This window comes from Ursus americanus, chromosome 12, assembly GCF_024610735.1.
Source record: "Ursus americanus isolate L20-20 chromosome 12, mUrsAme1.1.p, whole genome shotgun sequence".
NCBI lineage: Eukaryota > Metazoa > Chordata > Mammalia > Carnivora > Ursidae > Ursus > Ursus americanus.
In genome coordinates this window covers 9,667,632-9,690,253 of record NC_142138.1, presented here as the reverse complement: position 1 = coordinate 9,690,253, position 22,622 = coordinate 9,667,632, and the positions used below count along the sequence as shown (strand labels likewise).

Below are 22,622 nucleotides of genomic sequence, written 5' to 3'. Positions count from 1 at the left end.
TCTTATTTGGAGATTTTTGTTACTGCTTCAATTTCCTTGCTGGTTATGGGTCTGTTCAGGTTTTCTATTTCTTCCTCTTTCAGTTTCGGTAGTTTGTATGTTTCTAGGAATGCATCCATTTCTTCCAGATTGCCTAATTTTTTGGCATATAGTTGTTCATAATATGTTCTTATAGTTGTATTTCTTTGGTGTTGGTTGTAATCTCTCCTCTTTCATTCACGACTTTATTTATTTAGGTCCTTTCTCTTTTCTTTTTGATAAGTCTGGCCAGGGGTTTATCAACCTTATTAATTCTTTCAAATAACCAGCTCCTAGTTTTGTTGATCTGTTCTACTGTTCCTTTGGATTCTGTTTCATTGATTTCTGCTCTAATCTTTATTAGTTCTCTTCTCCTGCTGGGTATAGGCTTTATTTGCTATTCTTTCTCCAGATCCTGTAGGTGTAAGGTTAGCTTGTGTATTTGGGATTTTTCTAATTTTTTGAGAGAGGCTTGTATTGCAATGTACTTCCCTCTTAGGACCACCTTTGCTGTATCCCAGAGATTTTGAAACAGTGTGTTTTCATTCTCATTAGTGTCCATGAATTTTTAAAATTCTTCTTTAATTTCCTGGCTGACCCATTCATTCTTTAGCAGGATGCTCTTTAAACTCCAAGTGTTTGAGTTCCTTCCAAATTCCCTCTTGTGATTAAGTTCAATTATCAAAGCATTGTGGTCTGAAATATGCAGGGAATAATCTGTCTTTTGGTATTGGTTGAGACCTGATTTGTGACCCAGTGTGTGATCTATTCTGGAGAAAATTCCATGTGCACTTGAGAACAATGAGTATTCTGTAGTTTTGGGATGGAATATTCAGAATATATCTATGAAGTCCATCTGGTCCAGTGTGTCATTCAAAACCCTTGTTTCCTTGTTGATTTTCTGCTTAGATGATCTGTGCATTGCTGTGAGTGGGCTGTTGAAGTCCCCTACTATTAATGTATTATTATCAATATATTTCTTTACTTTGGTTATTAATTGGTTTATATAATTGGCTTCTCCCATGTTGGGGGCATAAATATTTACAGTTGTTAGAACTTCTTGTTGGATAGACCCTTTAAGTATGATGTAGTGTCCTTCTACATCTCTTACTACAGTCTTTGGTTTAAAATCTAGTTTGACTGATATGAGGATCGCTATCCCCGCTTTCTTTTTATGTCCACTGCATGATAAATGGTTTTCCACCCCCTCACTTTAAATCTGGAGGTGTCTTTGGGTCTAAAATCAGTCTCTCATAGACAGCATATCAGTGGGTCCTGTTTTTTTTTTTTTTTTTTTTTTTATTCAATCTGATACCCTTCGTCTTTTGATTGGGGCATTTAGCCCATTTACATTCCAAGTAGCTATTGAAAGATATGAATTTAGGGGTGCCTGGATGGCTCAGTTGTTAAGCGTCTGCCTTTGGCTCAGGTCATGATCCCAGGGTTCTGGGATCGAGCCCCGCATCAGGCTCCCTACTCAGCAGGAAGCCTGCTTCCCCCTCCCCCACTCCTCCTGCTTGTGTTCCCTCTCTCGCTGTGTCTCTCTCTGTCAAATAAATAAAATCTTAAAAAAAAAAAAAAGATATGAATTTAGTGCCATTGTATTACCTGGAAAGTCACTGTTTCTGTATATTGTCTCTGTTCCTTTCTGGTCTATGTTAACTTTGGGTCTCTCTCTTCACTTAAAGGATCCCTTTTAATATTTCTTGAAGGGCTGGTTTAGTGATCACAAATTCTTTTAGTTTCAGTTTGTCCTGGAAGGTTTTTCTTTCTCCTCCTATTTTGAATGACAGCCTAGTCAGATAAAGTATTCTTGGCTGCATATTTTTCTTGTTTAGTGCTCTGAATATATCATGCCAGTCCTTTCTGGCCTGCCAGGTCTTTGTGGATAGGTCTACTGCCAGTCTAACGTTTCTACCCTTGTAGGTTATGGACCTCTTGTCCTGAGCTGCTTTCAGGATTTTCTCTTTGTCTCTGAGATTTGCAAGTTCCACTATTATATGTCTGAGAGTTGACCTATTATTGGTTTTGAGGGGGGTTCTCTGTGCCTCCTAGACTTGATTGCCTGTTTCCTTCCCCAGGTTAGGGAAATTCTCTGCTGTAATTTGCTCCAGTTTACCTTCTGCCCCTTCTCTCTTTCGTCTTCTTCTGGGATCCCAATTATTCTAATATTGTTTGGCCTTATGGTATCACTTATCTCTCAAATTCTCCCCTTGTGATTTAGTTGTTTATCTCTTTCTCTCAGCTTTTTTATTCTGCATCATTTTGTCTTCTATATAACTAATTCCCTCTTCTGCCTCATATATCCTAGCAATTAGGGCCTCCATTTTTTATTGCATCTCATTAATAGGCTTTTTTATTTTGACTTGATTTGATTTTAGTTCTTTTATTTTTCCGTGTCTTCTTTGCTTTTTTCAAGCGCAGCTAGTATCTTTATAATTGTTATTCTGAACTCTAGTTCTGACATCTTACTTATATTTGTACTGATTAGGTCCCTGGCAGTCAGTACTGTTCTCTTTTTTGAGGTGAGTTTTTCCATTCTGTCATTCTGTCCAGAGAAGAATAGATGAACAAGAGAACAAAATACTAAAATGGCAACAATGACCATAAAGGAATATATGCTAAACAAATGAGAAGAGACCTGAAATCGGGGAGGAAAAAAAAATATAACGAGGCAGGTGAACAGAACAGAGCAATACACTGGATCCTGTGTGTATTTTGGTCCGTTTGTTAGAAGACTAGATCCCAAAATTGTAAAAAAAAGAAAACTTATATATACAAACATAAAATTAAATATAATGAAAGAATAGAATGTAACTGTAAAAATGAAAATTAACAAAGATTTAAAAGAAAGAGTTGATAAAATAAGAAATTGGTTGAAAAAGGAAAGAGAACAAAAAAATTAAAATTGAAAGACTTAAGAATCATGGAAAAAACCATTAATTCTATATACTATTTTCCCCTAGCGTTGGAGTTTTGCAGTTCTGTGTGATTGGTAAACTTGGTCCTAGTCTGATGTTCTTGCTTTATATACTATTTTCCCCTAGCGCTGGAGTTTTGCAGTTCTGTGTGATTGGTAAACTTGATCCTAGCCAGATGTTCTTGCTGATCTTCTGGGGGAGGGACCTGTTGCACTGATTTTCAAGTGTCTTTCCTCCTGGCGGAACTGCACTGCCCTTGCCAGATGAATTGTTGCAAACTATACCTCTAGGCTTACTCTTAGGGATAACGCAGTAGGGCAGCTAGGCATGTGTTGGAGCACTGGGAAAACAGGTTAATTAGGAATCAGGAGATCTGAATTCTGGTTGTGGCTTACTTTGTGGCTTTGGGTAGCCTCTTCTTTTTTCTAGCCCTTCCTAGAGGATATGAGAGGATTGCACTAATCTCTAAGTTTGTGCTGTTTTAATGTTGTAGCACTAGCCACATGGCACCTTTAAATTCTAAATTAATTAAAATTATAAATTCATCTCTTCAGTTGCGTCAGCCACATTGCAGGTATTCAATAGTCACGTGTGGCTAGTGGCTACCATCTTGAGCAGTGTAGATATAAAACATTTTCATCATTGCAGAAAGTTCTGTTGAATGGTGGTTGAACAGGGTCTCTCTTAGTAATAACCTCCTATGACTTTTAGCTCTGTCAGCTAACTTCTTAGTAGCTCAGGTTTATGAAGAAATTTAATTTTACCTGATATTAATCTAGCTTCTCTGACTTTTTTGGGGGGTGACATTTGCCCAACACATAGTTTCAATCAACTTTTTTTGAACTTTTTCAAGTCCCTGTTTTAGATGCTCTTCTAAACATTATAGGGGTAGTTTTTGTTTTGTTTTTGTTTTTTTTAAACAACAAACTAAAATCTGACAATTTCTTTTAACTTAACTGGCAAGTTTAGTCCACTTATATTTATGGCGATTATTGACAGAGCTTGCCTTTTTAAAAAAGATTTTATTGATTGATTGATTTAAAAGAGTGCAAATGCTGGGGGAAGGAGCAGAGGGAGAGGGACAAGCAGACTTTGCATTGAGTGTGCAGCCTGACACAGAGCTACATCCCATGACCCTGAGATCATGACCTGAGCCAAAATCAAGAGTGGGACACTTAACCGACTGAGCCACCCAGGCACCCTGACAGAGCTGATCTTATTTCTCTCATCTGGTTTGCATTGCTACTGATTTTTCTGTGCTTTTTTTCTCCCCTTACTTCAGGGGTTGAGAATTTAATTGTTCTTTTTTGTTTTATCTCCATTATTAGTTTGGAAGTTGGCACTGTAGTTCTATTCTTTTGGTGGTTACTTTTGAAATTTTACTTGCATACTTACAAAATATAATATTAATATCTTAACCCTCCAATGGTAAGAGGTTCTTAGAACATTTCAACTTCAGTCACCTCCTCTTTACTTATAAGCAAGTGTTCAGTGTTTTAGTTTTGTCTCTTATTTATTTATTTATTTATTTATTTGTTTATTTATTTTAGAGACAGAGAGAGAGCAAGCATAAGCAGGGGGAGGGGCAGAGGGAAAGGGAAAGGAGAGAATCTCAATCAGACTCTGCTGAGCGTGGAGCCTGATGTGGGGCTTGATCTCATGACTCTGAGATCATGACCTGAGCCGAATTCAAGAGTCTGACCCTCAACTGACTGAGCCACTGAGGCACTCCTGAAACTTCCAACTTTTTTTATACTAGCTTTCTTAATCCACTCAATATCTCTTGGCCTCTCCTTCACTTTTTTCTATCTTATCTCTCTGTGCTGCAATCTGGATAATCTTTGATTTATCTCTCCATCTGTCTCTAATTTGCTGTTTTAACCTATCCATTGAATTTTAAACTTTAAAAAAATTTTTTTGAAGTTTATTTATTAAAAAAGAGTTTATTTATTTTTTTTTTACTAATTTCTACACCCAACGTGGGGCTCAAACTCACAACCCCGAGATCAAGAATCATTCACTCTTCCAACTGAGCCAGCCAGACACCCCTCCATTGAATTTTTTTAAAGTAATATATTTTATTTTTTGAGCCATGTAAGGTCTATAAAAAAAATTGAGCTGAAAATAGAGTTCCCCTCACTTTCACTACCCAGTTTTCCCTATTATTAACATCTTGCATTGTGTGGTACATTGATAAAAATTGATGAGCCAGTATTGATACATTATTATTAACCAAAGTCCATGGTTTACATTAGGGTTCACCTTTGTGCTCTACATCCTATGGGTTTTGACAAATATATAATAAGATATATATGAATTTGCTAGGGCTGCCATAACAAATTCTACAGACTTGGTTAAACAACAAAAATTTATTTTCTCAAATTCTGGAGGCTAGAAGTTCAAAATCAATTGGTTGGCGGGATTGGTTTCTACTTGTAGATGACTGTCTTCTTTCTGTGCCTTCACATGGTCTTCCCTTTATATGTGTCTATGTCCTAATCTCTTTTTAAAAGGACACCAGTTATTGTGGATTAGGGCCCACACTAATGACCTCATTTCAATTTAATTACCTCTTTAGAGACCCTGTCTCCAAATACAATCATATTCTGAGGTATTGTGGTTTAGGACTTCAACATACCAGTTTGGTGGGGTAGACACAATTTAGTCCATAATAACATATATCTACCATTACAGAATCATACAGAATAGTTTCACTGCTATAAAAATTCTGTGTTCCACGTACTCATCCCTCCCTCCCTCGTGAACCCCTGGCAACCACTGATCTTTTTACAGTCTTCATATTTTTGCCTTTTTCAGAATGTCATGTAGTTGGAATCATATATTATGTAGCCTTTTCATGTTGGCATTGTTCACTTAGCAGTATGCATGTAAGTTTCCTCTGTGTCTTTTCGTGGCTTAATAGCTCATTTCTTTTTATCACTGAATGTCCGTTGATTTTATATTTCAACAATTTTTTTTGTTTGTTTGAGACAGAGAGAGAGTGGGAGGTGGGGAGAGGCAGAGGGAGAGGGAGGGAGAGAGAATCCCAGGCAGGCTCTACGCCCATCACGGAGCTCAGTCTCATGACCCTGAGATCATGACCTGAGCTGAAATCAAGAATCAGACACTTAACCAACTGAGCCACCGAGGAGCTCCAACAAATTTTTTAAAAGTAGGCTCCAGGGGCACCTGGGTGGCTCAGTCGGTTAAGCGTCTGCCTTCGGCTCAGGTCATGATCCCAGGGTTCTGGAATCGAGCCCCATATCGGGCTCCGTGCTCAGCAGGAAGCCTGCTTCTCCCACTCCCACTCCCCCTGCTTCTGTTCCCTCTCTTGCTGTCTCTGTCAAATAAATAAATAAAATCTTTAAAAAATAAATAAATAAAAGTAGGCTCCATGCCCAATGTAGGGCTTGAACTCACAACCCTGAGACTAAGGGTCAGATGCTCCACCAACTGAACCACCAGGCACTCCTACATTTTTAATTTCTAAAAGTTTTATTTGGTGCCTTTATAGATTTGCCTATTTATTCCCTGTATTGCTTTCCCATTTTTGTGATCCCGTGTGTTATTTCCTCAATTGTTCACACATAGTTATTTTGTATCCTATGGCTGATAATTCTAATATCCAAAGTCCTTAGGGGTCTAACTCTGTTTGTTGCTTCTGCTGTTTCTTACTTGTGGTGGCTTGTTTTTTTACATGTCTGGGGATCTAGGATTGTGAACTCATAATTGTTCATCTGTGGCTATTCTGGAGGCCTAAAGAGGGGAGTACTTCCCTCTAAAAGGTTTGGCATTTGATTCATCTGGAAACCTGGGGGTATTATCACGTTAGTCTCTTTTGCTCTGTTGTAATGGATATTCCATTCAGGTCAGTCTTCCCTTTTGTTGTTGCTCACTATTCCTCATCCAGTTTTAGCTTATTTTGTGTTTGTAGTTATCACTGTGAGCCCAGTGAGTACATTTTAAGTCCGTTTTATATGGGATGTTATTGTTTTGTAGGTGGATATCCCTCCAGCCTGTCTAGTTGTGCAATCCCACCAAAGCAGGATTCAGTTGCCTGAGTTTAGCTATTGGCAGGTAGAATGATGGTGATCCGTCACATTAGGCACCTTCCAGTTCTCCGAGTTTCACTCTCACTTAATCATTGACTCATCAGGATTGGACTTTGGGCCCTGGGCAAACGACACATTTTCTCTTGGCTAGCATTTCATGCTGTTGGGAATGAAAATGATGATGATTAGTTTGGACACTGCCTCCCTTTGGTAATCTGGATGATCTCTTTATTCCCCTGTGGTAACAGTGATGGAAATTTGAATTTATTTCAGGGAAAGAAAGGCTCAAAAGATAGTATAATAACCGAGAAGTCATAAAATTGAAGTTTAAATCCCAGCGTGGCCATTTACCAGCTATGTGACCTGGTACAGGTTGTATAACTTCTCTGAGCCTTAGAAGCCTCAAGCTATAAAGAATAACAAACAAAGCTGCTATTTACTGATCATTTATAAAATGCTAAGCAGTGTGCTAAGGTAATATATATATAGTGTTTCTTATGTAATATTCAGTAATAATCTTACGAGATATAGATATTATTATACCTATTTTACTAATGAGAAAACAGAAGTATAGGGAAATATAGAAAGGGTTATTGTTCAGGCCAAATTTAAATGAGACGATGTGTATTTAACACAAGAACATATAAAGTGACCAATAAATGACAGCATTATAATGATCACTCAACATTTTCCAGATATAAAATTAAGTCATTTACATGATATGGCCTAAATAAGATTCATTTACTCAATAAATATTTTTATGGAGCACTTACTGTGGCCATGTGTAGTGCTCAATGCTGGGGAAACTGGAAGGAACAAGACAGATAGGGTCTCAGCCCTTAGGGAATCCCCTTTAGAGTGAGGGAGACAGGCATATAAACATTCACAGTTCAGCCTGGAAAGTGCTATGATGGGGCAAGAAGGTGGTGCTTTGGGAGTCAGAGAAGATTTTTCTTTAAATATTTTATTTATTTATTTGAGAAGGAGAGAGAGAGAGCGCACGTGTGCATGCTCACGGGAGCAGGGGGAGGGGCAGAGGGAGAAGCAAACTCCCCGCTGAGCAGGGAGCCTGACACCGGTCTCAATCCCAGGACCGTGGGATCATGATCTGAGCCGAAGTCGGATGCTTAACCGAGCCACCGAGATGCCTGGGAGTCAGAGAAGATTTACCAGAAGTAAAGATGCCCTCTAAGTTTATACTTGAAGAATGAATTGGAAGAGAGGGTGGAAGAAAAGACCAAGGAGGCAGCCAGGTTTAAGGAAATGAAAATAGTTTTGTATATAGAATTTTAGAAAAAGCGTGGAAAGTGAGTCTGGGGAGATGGGCAGATGCCATATTCTGAAAGGCTTTGTAAGTCCTGCTATCAGAGTTTGACCTTTCTTTTTAGGTAATTGGAGAGCTTCTGAAAGGTTTTTACCCAGCAGAGATGTGATTTTAAAAGATCACTCTGGCAGAATAAGGGAAATAATAAGAGTAGCTTTAAATACATTATCTCATTTAATCTTTACACCAACACTTGGAGGTAGGTATTATTATCTTGACTTTAAAGATGAAGAAATTGGGACTCAGGGAATTTACTACATTTACACATTTAATAGGAAGTGGAGTCACATACCCATGTATTTCTGATCTAAACCTATGTGCTATATTGTCTCCAACTAGTAATGATTTGTGTGACCCACTTTACGTTTACTCTGTGGAAAATTCTCATTTGTTCTTATAGTATTATTTGCATACTCAGTGTTAGTTTACAAAGCCTTTCACAGCCATTGTTTAATCTCCTTAAAAACTATGGATAGGTGGTGTTATCTCTATTTTATAGGTATGAAAGAAAACTGAGGCTTGAGGTATGGGATCGTTCATAGTCCCATTCGCCTAGAAAGTGGTGGAGCTGGGACTTGAACACCATGCTCTAGACAGAGGAAAGCTTTTTTATGCGTATCTTGTGAACATGGCATGTTTCTTTTTTGGGTCTTTGCCCTTTGTTTACGGGTGAATGTTTATAAGGCTCTTTCCTTCCAGGTTTTGGAGATCACATTCATTGGAGGACACTAGAAGATGGGAAGAAGGAAGCAGCTGCCAGGTACAAGATACGGTTTTAGGTTATTTATGGTGGAAGGGGTGCCTGGCTGGCTCAGTCGGGTAGAGCATGCAACTCTTGATCTCAGTGTCATGAGTTCAACCCCATGTTGGGCCTGGAGATTGCTTTTTAAAAAAATACATTCAATAGGTTATTTGTGCTGGTAAGACATTTTCCAGCCATCAACTTAACATTAATTTCAGGTGAAGGGTTATGCCAACAGACAATACTACTACTATAACTACTACTACTAAGTGCTTATTATGCATCAGACACTGAATTATGTGAATTAACTCATTTAATTCTCACAACAGCTGTTTTGAGGTGGGTACTGCTGTTACCTTCATTTTAGAGATGAGAAAACTAAGGCACAGAGCAGTTAAGTAACTTGCTTAAGATCACACAGCTAGTAAGTGGTAGAGCCAAGATTCAAACCCAGGCATTCTGGCTTCAGAGCCCATACTCAACCAGTAAACCACAGTGCCTAACAGTTTCAAGTTAAATAGTCTTAACTTTCAATTAGTTTTAGTCTATGCACTGATGCAAAAGGCAGAGCAGGGGAGAGAAGCCTAGAGCACTGATCTAAGTGCTTTACATGCATTAATTTATTTAATCCTTATAACTAATGGGGTTGGTTCAGCCTGTGAAATAAGACTGTTATTATTTTACAGGAGAGGAAACTGAGACACACAGTGATTAAATAACTTGTCAATAGATTACAGAGCTAGTAAGTGACAGAGCCAATACTTGAATGTTCTCCACTATACTGTACTGGAGAGACGAAAGACCCAATGTATGTGCATCTACTTTATATACACGCATACTTGGACAGAAACACACTTCCGCACCTAGAAAATTACAGTTGACTTCTGAGCAATGCTGGGGGTTAGGGGTGCTGACCACCCGCTTAGTCAAAATCTGCATATAACTTTCGAGTCCCCCAAAACCTTAACTACCAGTAATCTGTTGACTGGAAGCCTTACCGATAACATAAACAGGCCATTAACATATATTTTGTATATGTATTAAATACTGTATTTTTACAACAAAGTAAGGTAGAGAAAAAATGTTAAGAAAATTATAAGGAAGAGAAAATACACTTATAGTACTGTGCTGTAAAAAAAAAATCTGCATTATAAGTATACCTGTGCAATCTAAACCCATGTTTTTCAAGGGTCAACTGTATTGTGTTTGTTTTTGCTAGAACAGATCCTACAGCTTCATGGCTTCCAGTCTCACACATTCTGTAGAATAGGGTTGCCAGATTTAACAAATAAACATAAGGATGCCCAGTTAAATTTGAATTTCAGGTAAATAAGAAGTAGTTTTATTTTATTTATTACTTAAAAAAAAAGATTTTGTTTATTTGGCAGAGAGAGAAAGAACACAAGCAGGGTGAGCTACAGGCAGAGGAAGAGGGAGAAGCAGACTCCCCACTGAGCAAGGAGCCCAGTGTGGGACTCCCTCCCAGGACCCTGGGATCATGACCTGAGCTGAAGGCAGACGGTTAACCGACGGAGCCACCCAGGGGTCCTGCACTGGTATTGACTAAGAAGTAATTTTAAATACGTCCCATTCAATATCTGAGACATATTAAAAACATTTTTTTGTTGTTGCTTATCTGAAATTCAAGGTTAACTAGGCATCCTGTATTTTATCAGGCAACCTTACCCAGGAGAAAAATTTGTTAGTTTTTCAAGTTCTAAAGCAAATGACTATTCCTAGATAAAGTCTTAAGTCTTTTGGGGGGGCAGTTTGTTTTTCTCTTCTCTACTTTTACATCCCAACCTACTCTCTCCATTATAGTATTATCTTACTCTGTTTGTGGGTGCTTGATTTTTCCCATTCAGACCCTTAACCTCCTATGGGGGAAATGTTTGATGTTCATTTCTGAATTCCCAGTCGTGGAGAAGTTTAATGATTGAAATGGTTATTGAGTAAACAGTTACTGAGAGTCACTAGGTGTAAGGAATGAAGGGGAACTAGCACTTGTGAATGGTCTTTTTGGATGCTAAATATAGCGCTGATTGTTTTTGCAATGTTTAATGCTCATTAAGGCCCCATTATAAATGGTTGGGCATAGTCTTTGGCCACAGGGAGAATCACATTCTTTTGATGCCTATTTGACATGAATAACTGATGTCATTCTAGTTTCCATCACCTTTCTGAGAGAGCAGGGCCTAGGTTTAGTGGAGTAGAACTCGCGTTTCCATAGCAACAGTAGGTCCTTTAAGAATCGAGAGGGACAGGAAGTGCAGTTTGCCTTTCCGGTTTGTGAGCGTGACGTCGACACCCCGGAAGCTGACGCTACGCGGTTGCACATGGCCGCGCCCTGTAAGGATGCCGCTCGTGGTGTTTTGCGGGCTGCCGTACAGCGGCAAGAGCCGGCGCGCGGAGGAGCTCCGTGGGGCGCTAGAGGCCGAGGGCCGCGCGGTGTACGTGGTGGATGACGTGGCGGTGCTGGGCACAGAGGACGCGACCGTGTACGGCGATTCGGCCCGTGAGAAGGCGTTGCGCGGGGCCCTGAGAGCTGCGGTGGAGCGGCGCCTGAGTCGCCACGATGTGGTCATCCTCGACTCCCTTAACTACATCAAGGGATTCCGCTACGAGCTCTACTGCCTCGCGCGGGCTGCGCGCACCCCGCTCTGCTTGGTATATTGCGTACGGCCAGGCGGTCTGAGCGGGGGACCTCGGGTGGCGGGTGCGGCAGACAGCCACCAGAACGCCAGTGTGAGCTGGAGGCCGCACACTGAGGAAGGAGGGAGACCTCTGGCGGCCAGCAGCAGTGTCCTTAGGGAACCCCAAGCAGTGGACTTTGTAGTAAGTGGAAGAACCCAGGCCGACGTACCTAAGGAACTGGAGCAGGAGGAAACCAGGGCGCCAGATCTTCCAGCTCTTGTGACTCCAGAATTCGGTAAATCTGCAAAGCGTGTGTCTAGTGCCTTTTACCCTCCTGAACTTATGGAGGCCCTAACGCAGCGCTTTGAGGCTCCGGACTCTCGGAACCGCTGGGACCGGCCCCTGTTCACCTTGGTGGGCTTCGAGGAGCCTTTGCCCCTGGCAGAGATACGGGCTGCCTTGTTTGAGAACCAGGCTCCCCCACCCCATCAGTCTACACAGTCCCAGCCCCTTGCCTCTGGCAACTTTCTGCACCAGTTGGATCAGGTCACAAGCCAGGTGTTGGCGGGACTGATGGAAGTGCAGAAGAGCGCGGTCCCTGGAGACTTGCTTAAGCTTCCTGGAACCACCGAGCACCTGCAGTTTACCCGGCCTTTGACCATGGCAGAACTGAGTCGCCTCCGACGCCAGTTTATTTCCTACACCAAAATGCATCCCAACAATGAGAACCTGCCTCAGCTGGCCAACATGTTTATGCAGTATCTGAGCCAGAGCCTGCACTAACCAGAGGGAGTGTGGGGGGCAAGCCATGGCTCCTCGTGTAACCTCCACTGCTCTCTGGTTTTCTTGATAGAGTAGTCTCAAGGTCTGCAGAGTATTGGTGTGTGATACTAGAGCTGTTGTGACTATTTTACTCGTGCTTTGCTCTTTGCCAGGCCTTGAGTTTACAGCATAAATTGAGACTAGAAAAAAACGGAGAACTGGCTTGGAGGATCTTGGCAAATTTCTCCAGGGGACAGAGCTCAGGTGGACACAGTTCGTTTAGATTGGATTCTACTTGGGATGTCACACATTGATGATTTCTCCAATTGTGGGAGAGCAGACTGGATGGGTGAATTGTTTTAAAACAATTATGAACAAGAACAGAAGATGGCCCAGTTCTGCATCTGCACTGTCCCTTCATTCATACCACAAACAGTTTTTTGAGTACTGTGCCTACTTCTTGCTAGTCTGTCCTGGGGCCAGGGAGTCACAGATAAATCCACTGGTTTCTGTCCTTGGGAAGTTTTGGTTTTAGTGGAAGTGAAAGATGTAACTACTAGATTATTTCATCTAATAAAATCTTTTAGAAGAAGAAAGTCTGCTGGAATCTTTTTCACTTAATGTAACTTAATGTTCTTCATGTAATTTACTTAATGCAATATTTAGATCCAGGAATATCACTATTATGCCTCTGACCAAAATAGTACTTTGATAGTGCTTAGTGAGAGACTAGATATTTTGGTCTAGCCTAGAATAATTATGACAACTTCTATAACTGTTGTGCTTTATTCTGTATTTCAGGGCAAATACCACTTTAAGCTTCTTTTCATTCTTTTCATTGATTTCCTTAAACAGATGGTGGGTACCTACCTTGCCAGCATTTGTGATTTTCAGAGATGAATTAGATACAGTCTTTGCCTTAGAGAAATTAATAGTTTGGTGAAAAATACAAACAAGTAAACATGATTATGGGATGAAAAGGGTTGATAGTTACAGGATGATGACAGAATGCTTTGGAACCCCAGAGGAGGAAAGGATAATTAGCTGTTGAGAGAAAGAAGTTTTGAGAAGGCTTCATGGAGGGGTTAACATTTGAACTTTCACTCTAGAACATGGGTCAACAAAGTAAATATAATATAGTAAATATTTTGGGCTTCGTAGGCCATAAGGTCTGTGTTGCAGCTTATTAACTGTAACACTGTATCACAAAAACAGCCATATACAATAAGTATACAAATGAGTATAATAATAATGACAATAAAACTACACTGAAAGGTGAATTATATTGAATTTTAACATCACAAGGTACTGTGTTTTAGATTTGTTTTTCAACCATTTAAAAATGAAACTCCCAAGTCTGTTGCAGGGAGGCGGGTAAGTAATAGAGTTCAATGTAGTAAGTGCAGTGATCATCTTACACAGTGTATGGTGGTGTGGTGATGCAGGGGTTGGATGATGGAGAAAGTCAATGGCTGCTTACACAGGACTCTCCTACAAGTTGGCATTTGAGCCTTGAGAGCTTAAGAGCTTCATCTGGCCAAGAGTGGTTCAGGTGGATTATGTTGCTCACCATTTTAAAAAAGAAGGTTTTTCCTCCTTAATTATAAAAATTACATTTAATTATAGAAAAATTGGAAAATACAGAAAAAGTATAGTAAAATCCACAATTCTGTTACCTAGGGATAACTGCTATTATGTTTTGGTACATTTCTTTCATTTCCTTTTAGGGAAAAAAAAATTTGTATCTTACCGCTCTACAGAAGCAGGCAGTGGGCTGTATCAGGTCTACAGACTATAGTTTGCTGATCTCTGCTCTAGAAGGATAAACAGGAGTTTGCTTGGGAGAGAGGAGGGAGCAAGGCCTTCTTAACTGCTCTGTAAGTGCACGGAGCTATTAAAAGGATGGGCTGCCTTGGTTGGTGAAGTGTTTCTTGTTCATCAGGCAATCTGGACCACCTTTTGTTACACTAGATATAGTGGATGTCCTATAATTACATGTGATATATTAGATGATATATTAGAATTTCTGGGTGAAATGGAGGCTTGGACTAGGCAACTTCTAAGGCCTTTTCCAACCTCTATTCTCTGACTCAAAGTTAGTTGATTATTGGTTGTGGATTGTTGTCCTAAATTGAAGTAGACAATAATGGTCAGAAAGAACCTTGGTTTTGGAGTCAGAATTAATGAATTAGCTAGTAAGTGGCAGAACCTAGATTTTATGTGGCCAAATATTTAATCTGTTAGGAATCTTAGTCTATGTTTTCTCCTTTCTTTTATGAGAACATTAATAGTATATACCTTAGGATTGTTGTGAGGATTTATTTATTTATTTTAAAAGATTTTATTTATTTATTTGAGAGAGAACATGAACAGGGAGGGGGCAGAGGATGAGGGAGAAACAGACTCCCTGCTGAATACGACAACGGACTCAATCCCAGGACCTGAGATAATGACCTGTGCTGAAGGCAGATGCTTAACTGACTGAGCCACCCAGGCACCCCTATATTTGTTCTTTAAATTTATTTCAAGTAAGCTCTATGCCCTACATGGGTCTTGAACTCACGACTCCAAGATCAGGAGTCACATGTTATACTGACTGAGCCAGCCAAGCACCCCTAATTCTAGTTTTTAATTTGACATACCAATGAAAAGTTTTATTAACATTTTCAATGGTTATAGAACTATAACATTTAGAAATACTGTAATTTAATGTTTTCTTCTCTTCTAGTCTTTTCTCCCTAGCTTTAAAACACAAATTTGCAGAATTTATAGGAATGTCAGAACTTACCAATAATTTTATTACAATAATCTATATTTAACATTTAGGTTGCCTAAAAATTTTCTTAATCTGAATCATGGTACATGAACGTCTTTGTACATTAAACTTTGTCTTTATAAGATGGTCATTTTGTTAAGGTACACTTAAGTGGAATTACTAGATTGTAATTTTTTTGTTTTCTTTTTAAGTGGCTTGCCTCTGATGGTGATTATTCACAAGTCCTGGTGTGGAGCTTGCAAAGGTAAGTGCAAATAATCAAACCTCCAATATGTTATTAAATATTAACACTTAAAAATATTAGCACAGACTTTGTCCCAGCACTGCTGATAGCTTTAAGGAATACCAAAGAAATATATGACATAGATTCCCTGCTCTCAAGACGTTTGCAGTTACCTCTGCAAGGGGTTGGAAGGTAAAGCAATTGAGATATGGTTAGGGAGAGTATAGGATTAAGTGCTACGGTAGTCGTATGGACAGTAAATATAGGAAACTGAAATATACAGAGACATGAGAAGTGGTTAGGGAAGTCTTCCTGGAGGAGGCGGCAACCAAATTAGAGCTCAAGGTTATTTGTGGCATGTGTTCTTTCTGCTGCGCCACCTTTCTACTTCCCAATCAGGTTTTTCCTTTTGTTTGGTATGTTACACTCAACTGAATCCTAGTTGGAAAAGGAGTACAAGATTAGTGTAAATAATGTAATTGTATATATATATATGTTGTAATGTTACTCTTTTGTCTGTTACTTCAATAGAAGTTATTGAAATGTAGCTATAAAAAGCAAATAGAAATAATTTTTTCATTTGTATGCTATTATCCATATTTTATAAATGGGATAAAAGCTTCAGAGAGATGAAGTCAGTCACTCCAGTGACATACCTGTGTGAGTAAGTGGCAGAAGTATGACCAGAATTCAGGTGTCCTGATTTCTGGTTCTTAGGAGTTAAAAAAAAAAAAAAATTTTTTTTTTTTCATTTATTTGAATCAACTCAGCCAATTAGGGTTTGGGTATGACGATGATGTTTTCATCTATTCTAAATTTTTTTTCCCTCCTAGCTTTAAAGCCCAAATTTGCAGAATCTACAGAAATTTCAGAACTTTCCCACAATTTTGTGATGGTGAATCTTGAGGTAAGACTTTGAGAATTTCTCCTTTCTTCTATGATTTCCAGTCTTTGCTGTTCTAAAATTATCTTCGTTAATGGTGTAAAATCATACTCAGCAGAGCTGGCTTCCTGTATACAAATGTTTTCCTCTTGACCTCTAATACTAAGGCTTATGTGTCAGCTGTAGAAGGCCATCTAGCCTTCACTTGTCAGAGGAAGAAGAAGAGAAATAAGATGACTACATTTTAATGTCCCTTCAATCTTAGTCTATAATTACGACATGTTTTACATCATTTAATGGCTGAACTAAAGGTATAAAAACACATGCAGGACACAGATTCCTGCAAAATGTGATGCAGTTGAGCCCCTTCTTTGTGCTGGGCTTGTGTATACAGCCTTCTTGTTTCTTCATTAGATATCCTTTATGTACTTGACATAGATTATACATCTTGTAATCTCAAATCAGAATATCAGATCTTAGAAGGGATTTTTTGGCCATTGGGACTATCTCCATTTTGAACATCTTGGGACCAAAGGAATTAGGTGAGTTAGTCAAGATCATAGAGCCTAATAAGTGATAAGAATAGGTACTGTGACCTAACCGTGCTGCCTTTTAGGCTGTGCTCTTCAAATGAGGGATGCTTGGATGCTCTATGATGAAACTTCGAGCCCTGAGTTTCTGTAAAGATAATATTTACTTAAACTTAGGACGGGAAATCTTTTGAGCATATTAACGGGAAATGTTGAGGCAGCTAAGGAATTGTAAAGGATTGCTTACGTAACTAGTGGGTAGCCTGAATGCTGACATACCTCACTCAAGGCAAAATTATATTGCAGTTTGAAGAAATCCCGTTTAACTCCTGAAATGGGATCCTCACCAAAAATGACAAAAATTACTGTTAATTTCTTATGCATATGAACTTCTCATCACTTTCTAAGTTAGAATCACCACTCAAAGGAAACAGAAATGTCTTAACGTGAGCATTCTCCAAATTCAGACATTTCTTTAAACTAAAGCTAACTATGTGGTCATATCTCCTGGGAGGACTGTAACTCCATAATTATGGCTAAAATGTCAGTCTCATTAATTCATTGATTCAAGAAATACTGTGTGCAAGTCAGTGATGTGGGTATTGGGAATCAGCAATGGAAAAACAGACAAAATTCCCCACCCTTATTGAAATTACATATGGGAAATTGAATATGGGGAGACAGACAAATAAGTTAATCAAAATATGTCAGATGGTGGTAGATGCTATGGCTAAAAATGAAGGGTGGAGGGGATGCTTTGCAATTTCAAATACATGGTTAGAAAAGGTGACATTTGAGCAAAGATTTGAAATGAAAAAGGGAGGAAGCCCTGTGAATAATGGGGGAAATGTGTCCTGGTAGAGGGTAAGAGCAAGTGCAAAGGCCTGAGTGAGGTGCACGCCTGGCTTGTTTAAGGACAGCAACAGCAAGCAGGTTAGCATCCTTGAAAAAGACTGAACAAGGGGTAGGACATAAAGTTAGAGAAGTGCAGATTATGTAGGGCCTCTTAGGCCACTCTAGGGACTTGGGGTTTTACCCTGAGTGAGAGGGGAAGCCCCTGAAAGGTTTTTATTTTTATTTTTTATTTTGTTTTAAGATTTATTTATTTGATGGGGCGCCTGGGTGGCTCAGTTGTTAAGCGTCTGCCTTCGGCTCAGGGTGTGATCCTGGCGTTCTGGGATCAAGCCCCACATCAGGCTCCTCCGCTGGAAGCCTGCTTCTTCCATTCCCCCTGCTTGTGTTCCCTCTCTCACTGGCTGTCTCTATCTCTGTCAAATAAATAAATAAAATCTTAAAAAAAAAAAAAAGATTTATTTATTTGAGAAAGAGACAGAGCACGGTGGAGGGGCAGAGGGAGAGAGAGTCTTAAGCAGACTTTGCACTGAGTGTAGGGCCTGACTCGGGGCTCAGTCTTACAACCCCGAGATCACAACCTGAGCCAAAACCAAGAGTTGGTCACGCAACCAACGTTGCCATGAGGCTCCCCGCCACTGAAAGCTTTTGAAGAGAAGAGGACATGATCTGACTTAAGGTTTACACTTAATAGGATGAAGAGGAGCCCAAGGATGAAGATTTCAGCCCTGATGGAGGTTATATTCCACGAATCCTTTTCCTGGGTAAGGTGAAAGATCTTAATCTGGGGATCTGTGATGTGGAGGGAGAGATAAAGGACAAGGCACTGACCCCATCTAGTGAAACTATACGAGGATGGTTAAAAACAAAAACAAACAAAAGCCAGTTTCAAGAGAGTGGGGGAGTTCCGAATGCCAGAACTTCAAGTCTGAAGGAGAATGTTTTCCGTTAAATAACTGTTTTTGTGAGCAGTGACACAGCACTGATCATCCATTATCCATCTGTGTATCAGCCTGTGTCAAGCACTGTGCTAGGCACTACAGGGACAGAGATAAGCCACAGTTCCTACCCTCGACCTCACAGTGCAACTGAGGCAGTGGAATACTAAAATCAGACAAATGTCTTTCCAGAAACTATAAAAGATGTTAAATTTAATGACTCTAATCTTTGCTCAGCATTCTGCTGGATTCTGTCGGGGAGACAAACAGAAATGTAGGATCCCACCATCATCAAGAAGAAAGGGAACATGCCAGGAAGAGAGAACAGCATATATGCCAAGGCATGGGGGGCTTGAGTTCAGGGAGCTGCAAGAAATTCACTGTGATTATTGCATAAAACATAAGGGGTAGAGTGGTGAGATAAGGGGCTACAAAGATGGGCAAGTGTCATTTTCTAGAAGGCCTAATATACTACATAGCATTTGAAATACCTCTCTGTTATAACTACTGCAATCCCTGTGCCATTTTGTCTACAATAGATCCCAGTGGCAAGGTGCATCCTGAAATCATCAATGAGAATGGAAACCCCAGCTACAAGTATTTCTACATCAGTGCCGAGCAAGGTATGGTTATGTTGAGAGAGAGAGAGAGGGAGAATTGCTGCTAAATTTAAGTAGGATGAGCCACATGCAAGGTCTCTGGGAGGAGACTCGATGCGGCGTGTTAGTTGAGCGTCTCAAGCACGACTAGCTTTTGGCTAGCACCTGTGAAGAATATGGGAGAAAGAGGAGACCGAGCCCTTTCCCTAGCTGCTTACAGAGCAGTTTGGAGCTAACTGAACCACAGGAAACTGAAGAACTGAGGTTCATGGAGACAGTCACTTGCCTGTGGTCTCAAAATTAAGTTGCAGAGCCAGAATTTCAGTCCAGAACTTAAGTTTTTTCCCACTGTGGTAATGCTTCTCTTCCTATAGGAATTCAGAGGAGGGGGAGTGCCGTTATGTGATCAAGTCTAAGAGGTTTCATAAATAGTAAACTTTAACTGGACCTAGAAGGATGAGAATTTGTCTCTATGGACAGATGGAGGACATTTCAAGCTATGGAAGCAAGGGTGGGGGGTGTAGCCCAACATGGAGAGTATGCAGGCTTGCTGGGGGACACAGTGACTGGACTGAATCCTGAAGAATGAGATCTAGCCAGCAGAAGAATGCAAAAAGCATGTTCCAGGTGGAGAGAATAGCATCAGCGCAAACAGGTGAAGGAAGGTTGAAATCATGTCAGGCCTTCTTGTTCTCGAATCCTTGAGCACAATCATTCTAGAGGCAGGGGTTGGAATTCATGCTAAGTACTGTCCCTGTTTTCCTACCAAAGTTCCTCCTGTCATCTATAAGAGGGGGTTGTTTGCCAAGTTACCATGTGTCCCGCATTGCCATGCTGCTAGGTCGTTGCTTACTTTATGTCTGAGTCCTTGGAACTCATTTCTCAGAATAGGGAGCGGAAAGAGATCTGGAGAGGTTATCTCCTTCCCACGGGTACGGAAAATGTGATCTTCCTTACCCAAATGCAGATCACTGGAGGCTGGTATTAGATGGAAATTTCCCACATGGGAAGGGCAGCTAGATTTTAGGTCCCCAACTCTTGACCGTAGAGATTCACCTTCCCTTTAGAATTTCATCCAACTTCCCACTGCCATCATCTTTTAACACATTAGTCCAAATGCGGACACAAGACGCTTGTCTGAATCCCCTGAGGCTCAGCGGACATGAAACTGGAACATCAAGCGTGGCTTTACCAAAGGCTTAGGCACAGCAAATGGGAAATAACGAACTACACTGCCTGGCTCTTAGGAGGTTATAGGCTTGCTTTCTGAGCTTTACAGACTCTGGCCCAACCCAGCTCCTGGCCTGTGGCTGTACAGAGAGCCTGTACCGAAACAGCTGCCCTCCTTGAAGCTAAGTCGACAAGAGAGATGTCCTGAGATAGTTCAGCTCTTTTTTTTTTTTTTTGACTGAGAACTTGGTTGCTTCTCTGTATAGTTGATGCTAGAAATGACTGCTTCCTTCATCGAAGACCATTTCCACTCTGAACACACGCACACACTCTCCTGTAACTTCCACAGGAAATGATTTAAATGCAGCGTTCATCAAAAGAATATCAAGGGGATGGTGGGAGGGTGTTTTCTATTCCCTTAACAATGAACATCTGTAGTCTGTGACAGGGATTCAGCCCTAATCCTGGAGGATAAGCCATAGTCACTAGTAGTATTTTTTGTAGTATTTCATAATTTATAAAGGTCTTTTATTATCCATTCATTTAATTTTTTTTTTAAAGATTTTATTTATTTATTTGACAGAGACAGAGTCAGCCAGTGAGAGAGGGAACACAAGCAGGGGGAGTGGGAGAGGAAGAAGCAGGCTCATAGCAGAGGAGCCTGATGTGGGGCTCGATCCCATAAAGCCGGGATCACGCCCTGAGCCAAAGGCAGACGCTCAACCGCTGTGCCACCCAGGCGCCCCATCCATTCATTTAATTTTTATAATAATCCTGTGTGAAGTAAATGGCATTACCTCATTTTATAGATGAGGAAACAAATTCAAAGAGGTAAATGACTTCCCAGGACTAAAATCCAGAACTAGATCTCAAGTCCAGATCCTGTGCTCCTGTCATATTTCTCCTGTAATGCAAATCTATGTTAGTTGTCAAATGTCAGATATTAAAAACCTACTTCATACTTTCTCCCCCCAACCTTTATTTCGCAGTTGTTCAGGGGATGAAGGAAGCTCAGGAGAGGCTGACGGGGGATGCCTTCAGAGAGAAACATCTCGAAGATGAGTTGTAACATGACTATATCCCTTCTTTCATCAGAGATAGTGTTCTGGAAGGAAAGCAGGAGGGGAGGGAGTAATGAGGAGTCGCTCAGAACAATTAAACCCACCAGGAACCCTTGCTCCTGCTTACATGGGGAGGAGCGCTCGCTGTGGAGGACTTCTGCTGACCGTAGCCGGTCTCCGCGGTTGTGGATCCATAGAGCACGGCAGACTTCCTTCTCCCACCCCCTCCTACATGTTTGTTTGTCACGGAACGTAAAGAATGACAGCTTTTGACACAAAACTTGAGCCATTTGGAGGTGTACTCCTCCCATTTCCTCCCGCTTTATTCACCTCGGTGGTGAAAGGAGACCAGTCGGATCTTTTCTACAGTATTAAAATTACAGAAATAGTTTATCATTTCAAAAAACAAACCTAAATGTAAATCAGTAATTCTACCCCCGCCGAGGAGACCAACCTGTTTCTTCTCCTTTTCTCCTGGAAATGATCTTGGGCTTCTTCCTGAATCCCGGCAACTTCCATCCTCTTCTCCTGCTTGGGCTTCCCTGTTTGCACGCATGTGTATGCAGGAATGGCTGTGTGTTTGGACTCAGCCCAGCTGGAAGCATGGTTTTCCCTGTTACTGTTACAAAAATAGAAACCTTCGAGCCCTAGATGGAGCCATTTTTGTCAAGTCGTTAACTGTATTTTTGTACTGAGGTTAAAAAAAAATTAAAAAATATCAATTGTTCCATTAAACTTTAATAAAACTTTGAAAGGAAATGTGTTGTGATGGCCTTTTTGTTATTGGAGAATGGAGGGAGGGATGGAGATCATTTCAGGAAGAAAACTAACTGGGAGGATTCTTCCCACTCCTGCTCCTCCCACATTCAGATGGGCATCGGAGCTCATCTCTTCTGCTATTTAAATGGCTGAATTCCCTTTATCCTCACTGTCACTGTTTTCATGGAGGGCAGGCTTTTTCTGTTTCCTAGACTATTTATTGTGACAGCCTCTTAACTTGCCTACTTACGTCCAGTACTCTCTCCTTCTACAGTCCATCCTCGTTTCCCCCACTGATCTTTTCAAAATGCAAATGTGACAGCATCACTCCCCTGCTCAAAGCCTTTCTTGCCACCTCAAGACAGTAGTATTACCATA

The 22,622-nt window shown here is 40.5% G+C and overlaps 2 protein-coding genes across 3 annotated transcripts in view; both read left to right on the top strand.

Annotated features, from left to right (window-relative positions):
* TXNDC12 (thioredoxin domain containing 12) overlaps window positions 1-22,244 on the top strand; it is a 30,372-nt gene extending 8,128 nt beyond the window's left edge. Inside the window, exons 1-7 of one of the 2 annotated variants that reach the window (XM_087865872.1) lie at window positions 8,030-8,166; window positions 9,015-9,075; window positions 15,421-15,473; window positions 16,286-16,359; window positions 18,412-18,481; window positions 19,195-19,278; window positions 21,414-22,244. In XM_087865872.1, the coding sequence (XP_087721998.1) occupies window positions 8,115-8,166; window positions 9,015-9,075; window positions 15,421-15,473; window positions 16,286-16,359; window positions 18,412-18,481; window positions 19,195-19,278; window positions 21,414-21,493 (474 nt within the window). In that variant the 5' untranslated portion in view covers window positions 8,030-8,114 and the 3' untranslated portion in view covers window positions 21,494-22,244. Of the gene's footprint in view, window positions 1-8,029; window positions 8,167-9,014; window positions 9,076-15,420; window positions 15,474-16,285; window positions 16,360-18,411; window positions 18,482-19,194; window positions 19,279-21,413 lie in introns of those variants that run through there. The other variant, XM_045799555.2, reaches the window with a different exon arrangement.
* On the top strand, window positions 9,084-15,412 carry KTI12 (KTI12 chromatin associated homolog). Its single transcript, XM_045799554.2, has one exon. The coding sequence runs from the start codon at window positions 11,413-11,415 to the stop codon at window positions 12,472-12,474; it is 1,062 nt and encodes a 353-aa protein (XP_045655510.2). The 5' UTR covers window positions 9,084-11,412; the 3' UTR covers window positions 12,475-15,412.
* Window positions 22,245-22,622: the final 378 nt, after the last annotated feature.

Excerpts from the sequence above, each read along its gene's own strand:
- KTI12 (XM_045799554.2), top strand. The coding sequence starts at position 11,413 with ATGCCGCTCGTGGTGTTTTGCGGGCTGCCGTACAGCGGCAAGAGCCGG.